Consider the following 13,431-nt stretch of genomic DNA (forward strand, 5'->3'; position numbering starts at 1 on the left):
GAGAAAAACTCATTGAAAGGCAGTGATATGCAGATGATACAACCTTACTTGCTGAAAGTGAAGAGGGTTTTAAGCACTGATGAAAATCCAAGACTAGCCTTCAGTAAGAATTGTACTTCAAAATGAAGGGGAGCCCCCTCCCCCTTCAACACACACATACACACACACACACACACACACACACACACACATAAATTGAACCAGTAAGTAACATCATGATAAAGCAAAGAATATACTGCAGCTATTGAAGATCACCTTTTAATTGGCTTCACAACTGACATGCCTATGGACGCAGCATGCAAGAAATCAAATGAGCCTGTCTGTTACCAAAGACTTCCTGAAAGTGTTAAAAAGTTAGATGTCCCTTTGAGGACAAAGGTGAATCCAAGACACAGCATTTTGTTTTTGTTGTTCTTCTGAAAATTATTTTATTTATTAATCATTTTATTGGGGGGTTCTTACAAATCTTATGACAAGCCATCATTCAATGTATTAAGCACACTTGTACATATGTTACCATCAACATTTCCAAAATATTTTCTTTATACTTGAGCCCTTGGTATCAGCTCCTCTTTTCCCTTCCCTTCTCCAACCTCATGAATCCTTGATCAATTATATAGTATTGCTGTTGTTTTGTGTCTTACATTGTCTGTTGCAAGACACAGTATTTTCAATGAACTCATATACATGGAAAAACTGGACAATCAGAAAGACCAATAAAGAACTGATATCTTTGAATGATGGTGTTGTCGAAAAATACTGAGTATACCGTGGACTGCCAGAACAAACAAATCTGTCTTTGAAAAAGTACAGCCAGAATGTGTTGGAAGGGTGGATGGTAGGACGGTTTTACTTACTTTGGACATTTTAGCAGGAAACACCAGTCCTTGGACATCATGCTTGATAAAAACAGAAGGTCGGCATAATTGCGGAAGACCTTCAATGAGATGGACTGACAGGGTGGGTGGCAATAGTGGGCTCAAAAACATCTAGACTGTGAGAATGGCACAGGACCACATAGTATTTGCTCACAGGGTCACTCCCTGTGAGTTTGAACCAATTCAACAGAACCTAACAACAGCAGGTCTCCAGATTAACATATGGTCTTGAAATACTTTCTAAACCTTCAATGTAGACTGAAGTCGAGTGAAATAATAATAATAATGTAATAGTATTCCTGAATGGTAGAATTATTATTTCATGTCTTCTGCTGAATTTTCAATTTTTGAAAATGTTGTCTTATGAAAATGTTGGGTTATGTGCGGCTAACTTGGCCTATAAATTAATTTGATATGCCTACAGTAAGGAACTCTGGTGGTGAAGTGGCTTAAGCACCGGACTGCTAACGGTTCAAACCCACCTGTCACCACAGGGGAGAAAGCCAAGGCGGTCTGCTTCAGTTGGGGTTTACAGCTTTGAAAACCCAATGGAGTTCTCCTCTAGCCTATGAAGTCAGTAAGAGTAGAAACTAACTTCTCAACACAACTTTCCTGTTTTTTTTAATGTTTATAAAACCTAATGCAATATGATGAAAATTATGACGGTAAAATCACATAGGCATTTAAGTATAGAATAGAAAGGAACTAAAATTACAAAAACTATCATATCATGGGGTAGAATAGTAGCTAATTATCATCCAAGTTATTGTTTTCTGAACAAATTAAGGTATTATAGCCATAAGGTGGTTTTAATTAAAATAAATCCACAAGTCAAACAAGAAAAACTGCCAAGTTATCTTACTTCGTGTTAATTTTCACTTTGAGCAAATCACTATTCTCTTAGAAGTTGCCCCTAATCTTTATAGTCTTATGTCATTAGTCTACATTTTCCCAACTGATCAAGAAGTAGAAGTAGAAAGTATTTGCATGTATTTAATTGATGCCCAATATTGCTACTGAACCTTCATAGTCTGAACTCAATTTGTGAAGTATCTTCCTTGAATGTTAAATCTATCCATCCGCATGTAAATCTAGGCTTTGTCATTTTAATTCCAGTACGGACACTCTGATTTACCAAGATCTCAGCATGTCATTTGTGCCCCTCCCCAACTTACAGGTCTTCTAGAATGAAGCACAGGTTTAAATACAATTAACAACAATTTTTTGAGGAAGTGTCCCATTTGCTTACAACATCGGAAAATACACCAAAAACAAAAACTGACATATCAGAGGGTAAATCCAAAAGCACTGCTGGGAGATGGCAACCAAGTCCACATGAAAGAAGTACATCAACATCAGGCACTCATATAACGTATATACCTGTGTATAAGCTGAGGTCTTCAGCACATTAAAAAAAATAATTAAATCATTTTACTGGGGGCTTGTACAACTCTTACCATGATCCAAACATACATCCATTGTGTCAAGCACTTTTGTACATTTGTTTCCCTCATCATTCTCAAAATATTTGCTTTCTATTTGAGCCCTTGGTATCAGCTCATTTCTCCCCTCCCTCCCCATCCCGTCCTCCCCATGAACCCGTGATAATTTATAAATTTCTATTTTGTCTATCTTACACCCATTTTTTAATGTAGTTTTTCTGGTAAAATTAGGTGCCTCAACTGGACATCCCATTACAGAAGGGTCGCAGGGAGAAGAGCCAGTCAGGGTGCAGTATAGCAACTATGAAATATACAACTTTCATCTGGTTCTTTAATGCTTCCTTACCCCCCACCCCCGCCGCCCACTATCATGATCCCAATTCTACCTTACAAATCTGGCTAGACCAGAGCATGTACACTGGTACAGATAGGAACTGGAAACACAGGGAATCCAGGAGAGATGAACCCCTCAGGACCAGTGGTGTGAGTGGTGATACCGGGAGGGTGGAGAGAGGGTGGGGTAGAAAGAGGGAACCAATCACAAAGATCTACATATAACCTCCTCCCTGGGGGACGGACAACAGAAAAGCGGGTGGAGGGAGATGTCGGACAGTTCAAGACATGACAAAATAATAATTTATAAATTGTCAAGGGTTCCTGAAGGTCTGGGTACGGGGAGGGAGGGGCAAAAATGAGGAGCTGATACCAAGGGCTCAAAGAGAAAGCAAATGTTTTGAGAATGATGATCGTAACAAATGTACAAATGTGTTTGACACAATGGATGGATGGATGGATTGTGATAAGAGTTGTACGAGCCCCCAATAAAATGATTTAATTTAAAAAAAATAGGTGCTTCAGCTGATATTTGGGTCGGCTTATACTCGAGTATATATGGTAATCCCAAGTCAAAAGAGGAAATCGTATCAGAGCCTAGACTGTGAGAATCCGGTTTGCAGAAGGCTATGGATGACAGTGGGAGCCCAAGATCCATTTGTGGGAACTACATAAGACATAAGCCTCCAGTGAACTCCTTCTATCCACCATTGATGGAGGGGAGGAAAGTGGTTAAACAGTACATTGGATGACTATAGAAGATCAAAGGGATAAACCTGACTTGAACAGCTGGAGCTTTGTCAACTGATCGCCACCCCTCCGATGCATGTTAAGCCTGGCCTGGTTTTCAGCATTTGCAGCATTTGTTTGTTCATATTGGGGGTTTATCTAAGATGTGTTATGTCATTGGGGTCACCTTCTTGAATTTTTATTATATGTTTTCCAGTATATGAAACTCAGGATTGATGCACCTACAGGGCAGCAAGTAGAAAAAGCATTTCGGAGGGGGGTGGTACAGTGGGGAGGAGGTTTAAAAGGGAGCGGATGTCAAGGAGTTCAGGAAGGAAAAGAATGTTTTTAAACTGGTAGCAATTGTACAACACTGCTGGGTGTGATCCAACTATGGAATGATATGATATCTTTATTAATTCCCAATAAGATGGTTTTGAAAAAAAAGTAATGCTGGAAAATCAGAGAAACCTCTATTAAGCAGAAATATCAAAATGTGAATCTGCCATGTCTCAACAAATCCTCCTTTCAGGTCTATATACTTGAAAAGGCAGTGTTTGTCTCACTAACCATTCCTCAAAGAATTCTGCACAACTTACAGGATGATCAAAGGACAATTTTAGAGTCCTCTCAACTCTCACCATCCTTGAGTTAATTCTATAGGAACCTGACAGGACAAGGTAGAACTGCCCTACGGGCTTTCCAAGACTAAAATTGCTCACAGGAGCCGAAAGCCTTATTTTCCCTCCCAACAGCTGGTGACTTAAAACTGCTGATCTTGTAAATTGGCAGCTACACCACCAAGGCTATAGTTAGTAGCATCCTCAGGGGGCTCAAAACGTGTTCCTTTTAAATGGTTTCAGTTTGAGGAACAGGAAGTCTGTAAATGCGACATCCCCTCACAGAAGGGTGGCAAGGAAGGGATGAGTCAACCAGAGTGAAGTGAAGCACTGATGAAACACGCCATATTCCTCTGGTTCCTTGAGGCTTCCTCACCCCCCACTATCATGACCCCAGTCCTGCCTTTCACTGCGAGCTAGGCCGGAGCATGTACACAGGTCACACGGAATCCAGGTCAGATAAACCCTTGGGAATAGAAATGGGAGTAGCGATACCAGGAGCGTTAAGGGGAAGGTGGGGTGACGGGGGTTGGAAACCATAGGGAAGGGAGACTGGTTCATGTAAGAATTGAAAATAATAATAATTTATCAGGGGGTCACAAGGGTGTGAGAGGGGGGTAAAAAGAGAAGCTGGTACCAAGGGCTCAAATAGAATGTAAATATTTAGAAAATAATGATGGCAACATATGTACAAATATGCTTGATACAATTGATGTATGGATCAGGTCTGTATAGTGCATGGAGTAAGGTTTCCCTGTGAAATTCTCACAGTACAGCCTTTGCTATCTCAAAGAATAAACAGGTGCATTTTCGTGATGCAAAAAAAAACAAAAAAAAGTTCCACAGCACAACTTTCCTGGCCTTTTCCTCACCAACAGAATTTTAAATTTTCTTAAACTTTCTTAAGTCCCCAAATCATCTAGCATCCTTCAAAAAATACTTAGAAAGTTCCCCCATACAGTCACCACAACACGAGCTGAACTCGCTGCCTTGACTTTCAATGGTCTCGCAAAGCCCTTTGGAAGCTACTGTTTTCATTGAAGCCATTCTCAAATGGTATCCTAAGGAGACTAAGCGACTTGCATTACTGAAAGGACTTGTTTACAGCTACCCACTGATCACAAAATTGTGGTCAAACATGGGTTTTTTGGAACATACCTATGTATATGAACTGGAAACCTAGCAGCAATAATTGTTGACTTACCCTCATATTACAATTGGTTTTTCATTTATAAGATTCAAAAATTTGGGTTTTAAACTTGATAATTAGGATATGAGAATGTGTGCTGTTAGTAATTTTCATTGGGCAAATTCAATACAAAAATATAGCAAAAAAAAGAATGTGTTGACTTTGCCCCTTAAAAAAACTCCAGGAAAAAGCGCTAATGTTTTATCAGACCAAGAAAAAAACTATGGAAATTCCAAAGTAGCCTAATTTCATTATTAGGTAGTTTTTTCTGAAAATGTACAACTCCTGTTCAAAAAAATATTTCCCTGCATCACAAGCACATGAAGCAATCACTTGATAGAACATAAGCCTTTTCCATGCATTAGTTCCAAATTTCACTGTGGAATTGAGCAATTCTTCTGAGAACCTACTTTGATTCACGCAATTAACACACAACAAGCAGAGCTTTCACAACATCACATGCTAATACACATACGTCAGTCTTAATGGATTTTTAAAATGAAATCTGTGATCCTTTATCAGACTTACATCATTCTAACCAAGAAGGTAGAAACAAACCCTCGTGCTACAAATGGGAAGGCTGAACTCATGCAGGCTAAAACTCCTAGTCCTGGTGCAAACGGGAAGCATAAGTGTATTCATAGTAGACTACCAACTTCCTATCCAGCAGAATAATTACAAAGGCTAATATGCACTCGGCATAAGTTTACACCATTTAAGTGTTTTAGGAAGACATTTTATAGAATAAAAAAGATTTTGGAAATGAACTTAATATCAAACTTAAAACCCCAAAGCTTAGGAAGACTTATTTAAAACACCAGTGATTAATGTGAATAAACACAATCTACTTATATATTTATTAGGTGAGTAAGATAGGCAAAATACACCTTTCCTGCAAAAGATTAACTAAGTCTCCACAGACAACAGCTAAGTTTTAGTCTCAACCAAATAAAGAAGAAAAAAAAATCACCAGCAGAAAGCCAGCTGAGAAATATCTAAATGACATGTTCATGGAAAGGAAGGCTTGTCTATCTCAAAATGGTATCTGAAGGATCAAAACACCCGGAACACATCTGTACCTCAAAAACATTAAATGCACATCTACCAAAACTGAAAAAGAAACCTAGACAACAAAAATTATTTTTCCATTCTCCATTTTTGTTCTGACTTTATGCAATTGTTAAATAAAAATTAGAGAAAGTCTGATAATGTGTAAAGAAATTACCCACACGTCTACCACTAGAAGACAAAAACTTAACATCTCATTGCCATTTGCTTCGTTTTCTCCCCCCCCCTTTCATTAAACTTTGTTTTGATAACAGTTGTATGAGCCCCTAATAAAATGTTAAAAAAGAAAAAAAAAAAAGAAATTAAAAAAAACCACTTTGTTTTAATGGGTCTCGAAATTCTCTGACAAGTTTTTGGTCAAGTTGTTTTCCATTTAAAAAGTACTGGTTTTTTAAATTAATAACTTAAAATTGCCACACATGAAACAAACACATGGTCCACAAAACATTCCTTTCCTTTCCTGAAGTTTTAGATACACTGATATGTCTTTTCTTATTAAATTTAAATGGACAATTGAGACAAACAGTTCTGAGACCGTTCTTCCACCTCTGATTAAGACTAGGGTGGCAGGTGTTAAGGGTAATACTCATTTAGCCTTCTGGGCAGACTCGGAGACCTGGGCAGCTCCAGCAGCCTCTTTTTCTCCACTGCCTGAATGACACCCACAGCAACTGTCTGCCTCCTATCACAAAGAGCAAAACGACCCAGAGGATAGTCAAAGAAGCTCTCCACATACATGGGCTTGCTAGGTACCCTGTCAACGATGGCAGCCTCACCACACTTAAAAGAATTTGGGCCCATCGTCCAAGTTCTTGCCAGAATGGCGATCAATCTTCTCTTTGAGCTTAGCAAACATGCTAGCAATGTGGACAGTATGACAATCACAGCACAGGTGCCCATCCGGCACTAAACTGGCCTGGATGGTTCAGGATGATCACCTGAGCAGAGAAGCCAGCTGCTTCCATTGGCAGGTCATTTTTACTGTCACCAGCCACATTGCCAAAGCGAACATCTTTGACAGAGACGTTCTTGACACTGAAGCCTATATTGTCTCCAGGCAGAGCTTCACTCAAAGCTTCATGGTGCATTTCAACCAACTTTACTTCACTGGTAACACTCACTGGAGCAGAGATGACCACCATGCCAGGTTCGGAACCCCAGTTTCCACTCTGCCCACAGGGACAATGCCGATACCACCAATCTTGCAGACGTCCTGGAGAGGCAGGCACAGGGACTTTTCAGTTAGACCAGCTCGTGGCAGGATGTAATCCAGAGCTTCAAGCAGTATGGTTCCAGTGGCATTGCCAACCTTATGGGAAACCTCCCATCCCTTGAACCAAGGCATGTTAGCACTTGGCTCCAGCATGTTGTCCCCATTTCAACCAGAAATGGGCACAAAGGCTACTGTGTCTGGGTTGTAGCACAAATGCTACAGCCAATTTTCTCAATATAAGTGATTTCCTTAATGCAGGGGTCCTCAAACTACGGCCCATGGGCCACATGTGGCCCACCGAGGACATTTATCCGGCCTGCCAGGTGTTTTTGCCCATTTTGTTTTTTTACTGCAAAATAAGATATGTGTGGTGGGTGTCGGTGCACTCCGAGCTGTCGGAGTGTGAGAGCGGGACAGGAACCTGGTAGCACTATGTCTTTCTGCAGCTTCTCTGGGGCGAGGTTTTCCAGAATCACTTTGAACCCGCTGTCTACATGTGTGCCAAGTGCGGCTACAAGCTGTTCTCCAGCCGCTCCAAGTACGACCATCCACGACGACAGCATGGCCATGCGGCCCGAGCGCAATCAGCCTGATGCCTTTAAGGTGTCCTGTGGTAAATGCGGCCACAGGCTTGGCCACAAGTTCCTCAATGATGGCCCCAAGCGGGGGCAGTCCCGCTTCTGAATATTCAGCAGCTCCCTGAAGTTCATTCCTAAAGGCAACAAATCTGCCTCCCAGGAGAAGTAAGTGGGCAGCCCAACCCCAAGCAGCCACAGGCATTGGTCACCCCCCTTTAGAACTACAGCTTGCTGACCTTCAGGCAGGGAGGGCTGGATGGGGGCGGGGGGTGTTTCCTGACCCCCTGTGCCAGGATGGGACCGAGGGCTGGTTCTTCTTGGCCTCCGAGGCTCGAGGCTGGGACTGGTCTTAGGGTGTCTGTGTCTTGATAGACATAACACCCTTGGCTTCTCTCCTCAGCACGGCGGCCCCTCCCTGCCTGTCTGGTCTCACCCCTATGAGCCCCAATTCCCAAGGGGGCTCCAGCCCTCACCAGGGCCCATGCTGACCCCCTAAGTTGTGTGAGCAGCTGCAACCACTACAAGGCCATGTCCCAGTCGGCGGCTCCAGCCCGGTCACTGCATGAATCGCTCTGGTCAAACCCTTCCAGCTCACCAGGGCACTGATGGTCTGTGACCTGCTGGGGCATGCACGCCCATGGCACAACCCCAGAGTCCCAGGTCTCCATCTGTGTGGGTGAGCAGCCACTGATCCATGGTCTTCCTACCAGTCCCCGGTGGGGCCTGGGAGGTCTTGTCCCACAGTCTGTACCTGCCAAGCCTGCGCCAGAAGAGTCCGTCCAGAGCTCCTAGTGGCGGCCTCACCCTCTCCCGCCTCACCCTCTCCAACTTTCTGAACTGATCCGCTGGAAACTAATAAAGCAAGGAGATCCAGCAGGCCGCCGTGTCCATGACTGGGTCTGTCTCCACCTTTTAAAAAAAAGTGCAGTGTGCATAGGAATTTGTTCATAGTTTTTTTTTTAAACTACAGTCTGGCCCTCCAATAGTCTGAGGGCCAGGGAACTGGCCCACTGTTTTAAAAGTTTGAGGACCTCTACCTTAATGATTTCCTCATCTCTTCTGGCTGCAGGGTGACTTGGTAGACTCCATTTTGTTAATAACAACAAGTAGCTCTTTCACACCCAGTGTGTAAGGCAGAAGGGCATGCTCATGGGTCTGCCCATTCTTGAAGAGATACCAGCTTCAATTCACCAACAGCAGCAACAACAAGGAAGACAGCCAGTCAGCTTGTGATGTTCCTGCAATCGTGTTTTTCATAAAGTCTCTATGTCCGGGGGCATCGATGATGGACACATATTACTTGCTGGTCTCAAATTTCCGCACGGAGATATCGATGGTGATGCCATGCTCACACCCAGCTTTCAGTTTTTCCAAGACCCAGGCAGACTTGAAGGAGCCCTTCCCCATCTCAGCAGCTTCCTTCTCGAATTTTTCAATGGTTCTTTTGTCAATCCCACGGTATTTGCAGTGCAGGGACCAGCTGTGGTGGATTCTCAGAATCGACATGTCCAATGACAAAGATGCAGGTATTAGTCTTTTCCTTTCTCATTTTGGCTTACGTTTCTGCAATGGTTGTCACCAAGCCCTGTACTCTGGCGTCAACCCCATGTGGGGAAGAAAAAAGAAAAACAAGCTCCAGTGTTCTTTCTAAGGCTTGTTATTGAGAAGAGTGAAAGCAAAATCTCCAGTCTGTAACATTACGACATGTGGCTCTCCTACTGTTGAAAGTCTTCCTTCTCATTTGGAAGAATTAGCAGCTGCTCCAGAAGGACCTGGGTCATGTTTGGACTAAAACCAAAAACTGAACCCATTGTTATTAAATTGATTCCAACTCGTAACGATGCCATAGAGGGTTTCTGACGCTGTAATTCTTCATGGGAGCATATAGTCTGAGCTTTCTTCCAAGGAGTGGCTGGCTGGCTCAGGGGTTTGAACTGTCACCTGTGGTTAGCAATCCAACAGACCCAGGTTTAAAAGCCATTCTACCACAGGCAGCATCAGGTTCTCTAGGTAAAATCCCATACAACACCGGAGTTTGTAGATGTGGCACACATAATTGGCCCTTTACTTGATTGATTCACCAACCTCCAGATTAATAATACTTAATAATTACATTCTGCCTTCCCCCTTTGCACTGTTCCTTCATAGTTACTTCATATTCATTAACGTTATATGAAAAGTACAAGACAAGTGACATCTCATATTACCAATGTAAGAAACTAAGACACAGAGAGAATAAAGGACTTAAAATTCACCCAATCAACTTAACAAATACAAAGTTTAAAAAGAAAAATCAAGCTTTTAAGTAACCATACCACTTCTATTTGTACTTACCTACACTGAACTCTATGTAAGAGTGTTAGGTAGCTAGCATAGGGACTGGGGCGTCTATTACATATTCGCAGAGGTTTGAGCTTCTGGCCAAGGGGTGGTGCACCTAGGTGGGCCTTACACCTGGATTGGCCCATCTAAGCCAGGTGAATTTGATTCAGCCAATGGGGTCAACCAGTATTGTAGACCACACCTCCCAATGAGGCCCCTGAAAAGGCCAGAGGTTTTGCTCTGGGTTCTCTTTTTTCCCAGAGACTGCTACAACATGTAGCACAGCCGGGCTGGGGTCCATCCCGCAACTGTGCCGCAGACTCTGCCTGGCTTGTGTTCCATTTACTGTAGAACCTGAAACTGTTTCTATTCTCTATAAACTCACTTGGATCACAAACCAGGCTTCCGCGTGAATTTTCACACGGAGCCAAGGACCGAGGTATATCTCTCCCCTGAGAAATCTCACAGATGACACCATAGAAGACACAAATGTGTTAGATGTAAGCTTCAGACATTCTGAAAACACGGCATCCTCTCTTTGGGGGAAAAGGCATGTAAGCCATCCTATACTGTAACAAGCTTCTGACATAATAGAAACACTTTGGGATGCTGCTGTCGGGTGCCACTGAGTCAGTTCTGACTCACAGTGACCTGATGGACAGCAGAGCAACACACCACCAGGCAATGGGCCACCCTCACAATTGCAGATGTAGAAATAAGCAAAAACAGCTGGAACATTCTGCTTACAGCAATATTCCTTGTTGCATCGAGGTATCGCGTTGTCTTTGTTTCAGTTCTTTGAAAAGGGATGCTGTAGTGCTCAGTTGCTACTGAGTAGACTCCAAAATGGGTTGTCAATACTTGTATCAGATGGTTGTGCTGAAAACTGAGTTAATAATATGCATCAATACATACAGTTGTACAAACCAAAGCAAAACTGAAGTGACTGCCATCAAGTCAGTTCTGACTCCTAGAGACCCTATATAGAGGAGGCAAGATTGTAAATCCCTACAGGATCAGATTTCATTTTCCTCCCATGAAGGGCTGGTGCGTTTGAGCCAACGAAAGTCACTGTGGCAAGGTGCTGTTGGGTTGGTTCAGGCTCATAGCCACACTACGTATGACAGAAGAAAACCCTGCCCTGCCCAGTCTGGCTCCATCCTCATCACCTTTCCTGTCTGAACCCATCATTAGCGTCCCTGTGTCAGTCCCCCTCCTTGAGGGTCTTCCTCCTTTCCATAACCCTCTACTTCTCCAAGGGCTGATGGTCCTTCCTGATAACATGCCCAAGAACGAGACAGAGGCCAACCACCCTTCCTTCTAAGGAGCACTCTGGCTGGACTTCAACAACAGTCTGGCAGGTCATCTTCTTCAACAAATGCCTAATTCATTCATTGTCTTCCTTATTCACTTCCATCTTTCACCGACACATGAGGCAACTGACAATACCACAGCTCGGGTCAGGTGCACCTTCGTCCTCCAAGTGTCATGGTTGCACATCAACACTTTCAAGAACCCTTTTGAAGTAGCTCTGCCTAATGTGATACGTCGTTTGATTGCTTGACTGCTACCTCCATTAGTAAGTGTTAGCAATATACAATGTACATTTTGCAGCTCTAAAAATTCATCAGAATGAAGAATTTCACATTCTTCTTGAGTTTACTTAAGTTGTGACACTCAGGAATGCATTTCAGAGAATACCACAACTGAAATTGGGATGTGAAGCATCTAGGTTTATTTCTACCCATGAAATTTAAAACGCTATTGCCAGAAATGTGCTTACATCTAAAGAGGCCAGGTTACCAAAGACATTTTCTCCTTACGATCAGATAGACTACACTCCCACTGGCCAGTCAGGTTTAGCAACCTTCACAATGACAGCCACGATACCACCCACTACCAAAAGCTATACCATAGCAATAGCAAACTGGACTCAGAATTTGTTTTTGTTTCAATCATCCCGGAAATAACAAATCTTATTCTTCTTATTTCAGCTAAACTAAATAGGACATGGGGGGTTGGGGAGTTTATGACTAAACTGACGAGAAAATTGTAGTACAGTGCCTGGAAATAGTACTAAGAAGAAGGGGTAAATCAGCCTTGCGTTCTCTTCCCAATATGATGATTATTCAATAAACAGTTCTGCCTGCTTCTGCGATTGGTTTGTTAAGGATGATAGATGGAAAAAAAGTTTTGTCACTTTCTGGAAAGGGTTTACCCTTTTAACGTGGAACGTCCCATTTAGGCAACACAGTATTTTAACTTGGGTCAGATCCAGACAATGGAGATGACCATCCTGAAAAACAGGCGGAGTTTGTAAAGGGCAAGTTAAGACGGAAAAGATCATCAGTATGATTTTATTCGCTTTGGGACCTGAGCGATTTCATAAAGATGATCACTATCCCTCACACACACTGCCATCAAGTCAATGCTGACTCACATCGACTCCCTGTGGGTTACCAAGACTCTTAACCATTTACAGGAGTAGAAAAGAAAGCCCAGCCTTTCTCCGGAGGAGCGGCTGGTGGTTTTCCAACTGCCTGCCTTGCTGATGGCAGCCCAACGCGTAACCACTACACCACCAGGGCTCCATCATCGGCCTCCTCCCTTTCACCTGGCTTAACTTTAGGGGTCCCGTTCCCACACATTCTGTATCCTCTAAGACCGTCCCTAGAAGAATGAAAAACTAAGCAAGGGGGCAAAATAGCAGGAACCCATCTGCCTCTTTCGAGAGAAACGAACAGCCTCGCTAAAAGTAAAGCCGCGACAAGTTGGGAGACTAGCAGGCAGAGCCCACCGGTGCCCCGCCTGCGGGCCGCGCACCCGGCCGCACGCACCTCCCGGGCGCCGCCTGCAGACCCAGCTCCACGCCGGGGTGGGGCGCCCCGGAGACTCCCCCGGGACCACTCACCTTTCTGGGCGCGGGCGTCCTCGAGCAGCAGGAGGAGGATGAACAGGAGCAGGAGGAGCAGGGGCATGGAGGAGGAGGAGGAGGGGTTGGAGCGGGAGCTGGGGAGGAAGAGCGCAGCCCGGGCGGGGGCGGCGGCCGCGGCCCGGAC

At 43.6% G+C, this 13,431-nt stretch overlaps 1 protein-coding gene and 1 pseudogene across 1 annotated transcript in view; both read right to left on the reverse strand.

The window, feature by feature from the left end:
* The window catches only part of DCBLD2 (discoidin, CUB and LCCL domain containing 2), a gene marked incomplete at its 5' end in the record, with an annotated part of 94,041 nt that extends 80,610 nt beyond the window's left edge, over nucleotides 1-13,431 (reverse strand). Inside the window, one exon of the mRNA XM_004716754.2 lies at nucleotides 13,284-13,431. Within this exon, the coding sequence (XP_004716811.2) occupies nucleotides 13,284-13,431 (148 nt within the window). The remainder of the gene's footprint in view (nucleotides 1-13,283) is intronic.
* Nucleotides 6,846-9,599, reverse strand: LOC101639609 (annotated as a pseudogene).

This window comes from Echinops telfairi, unplaced genomic scaffold (genome assembly GCF_000313985.2).
Source record: "Echinops telfairi isolate 266 unplaced genomic scaffold, ASM31398v2 ScPeMD7_6;HRSCAF=24_1, whole genome shotgun sequence".
NCBI lineage: Eukaryota > Metazoa > Chordata > Mammalia > Afrosoricida > Tenrecidae > Echinops > Echinops telfairi.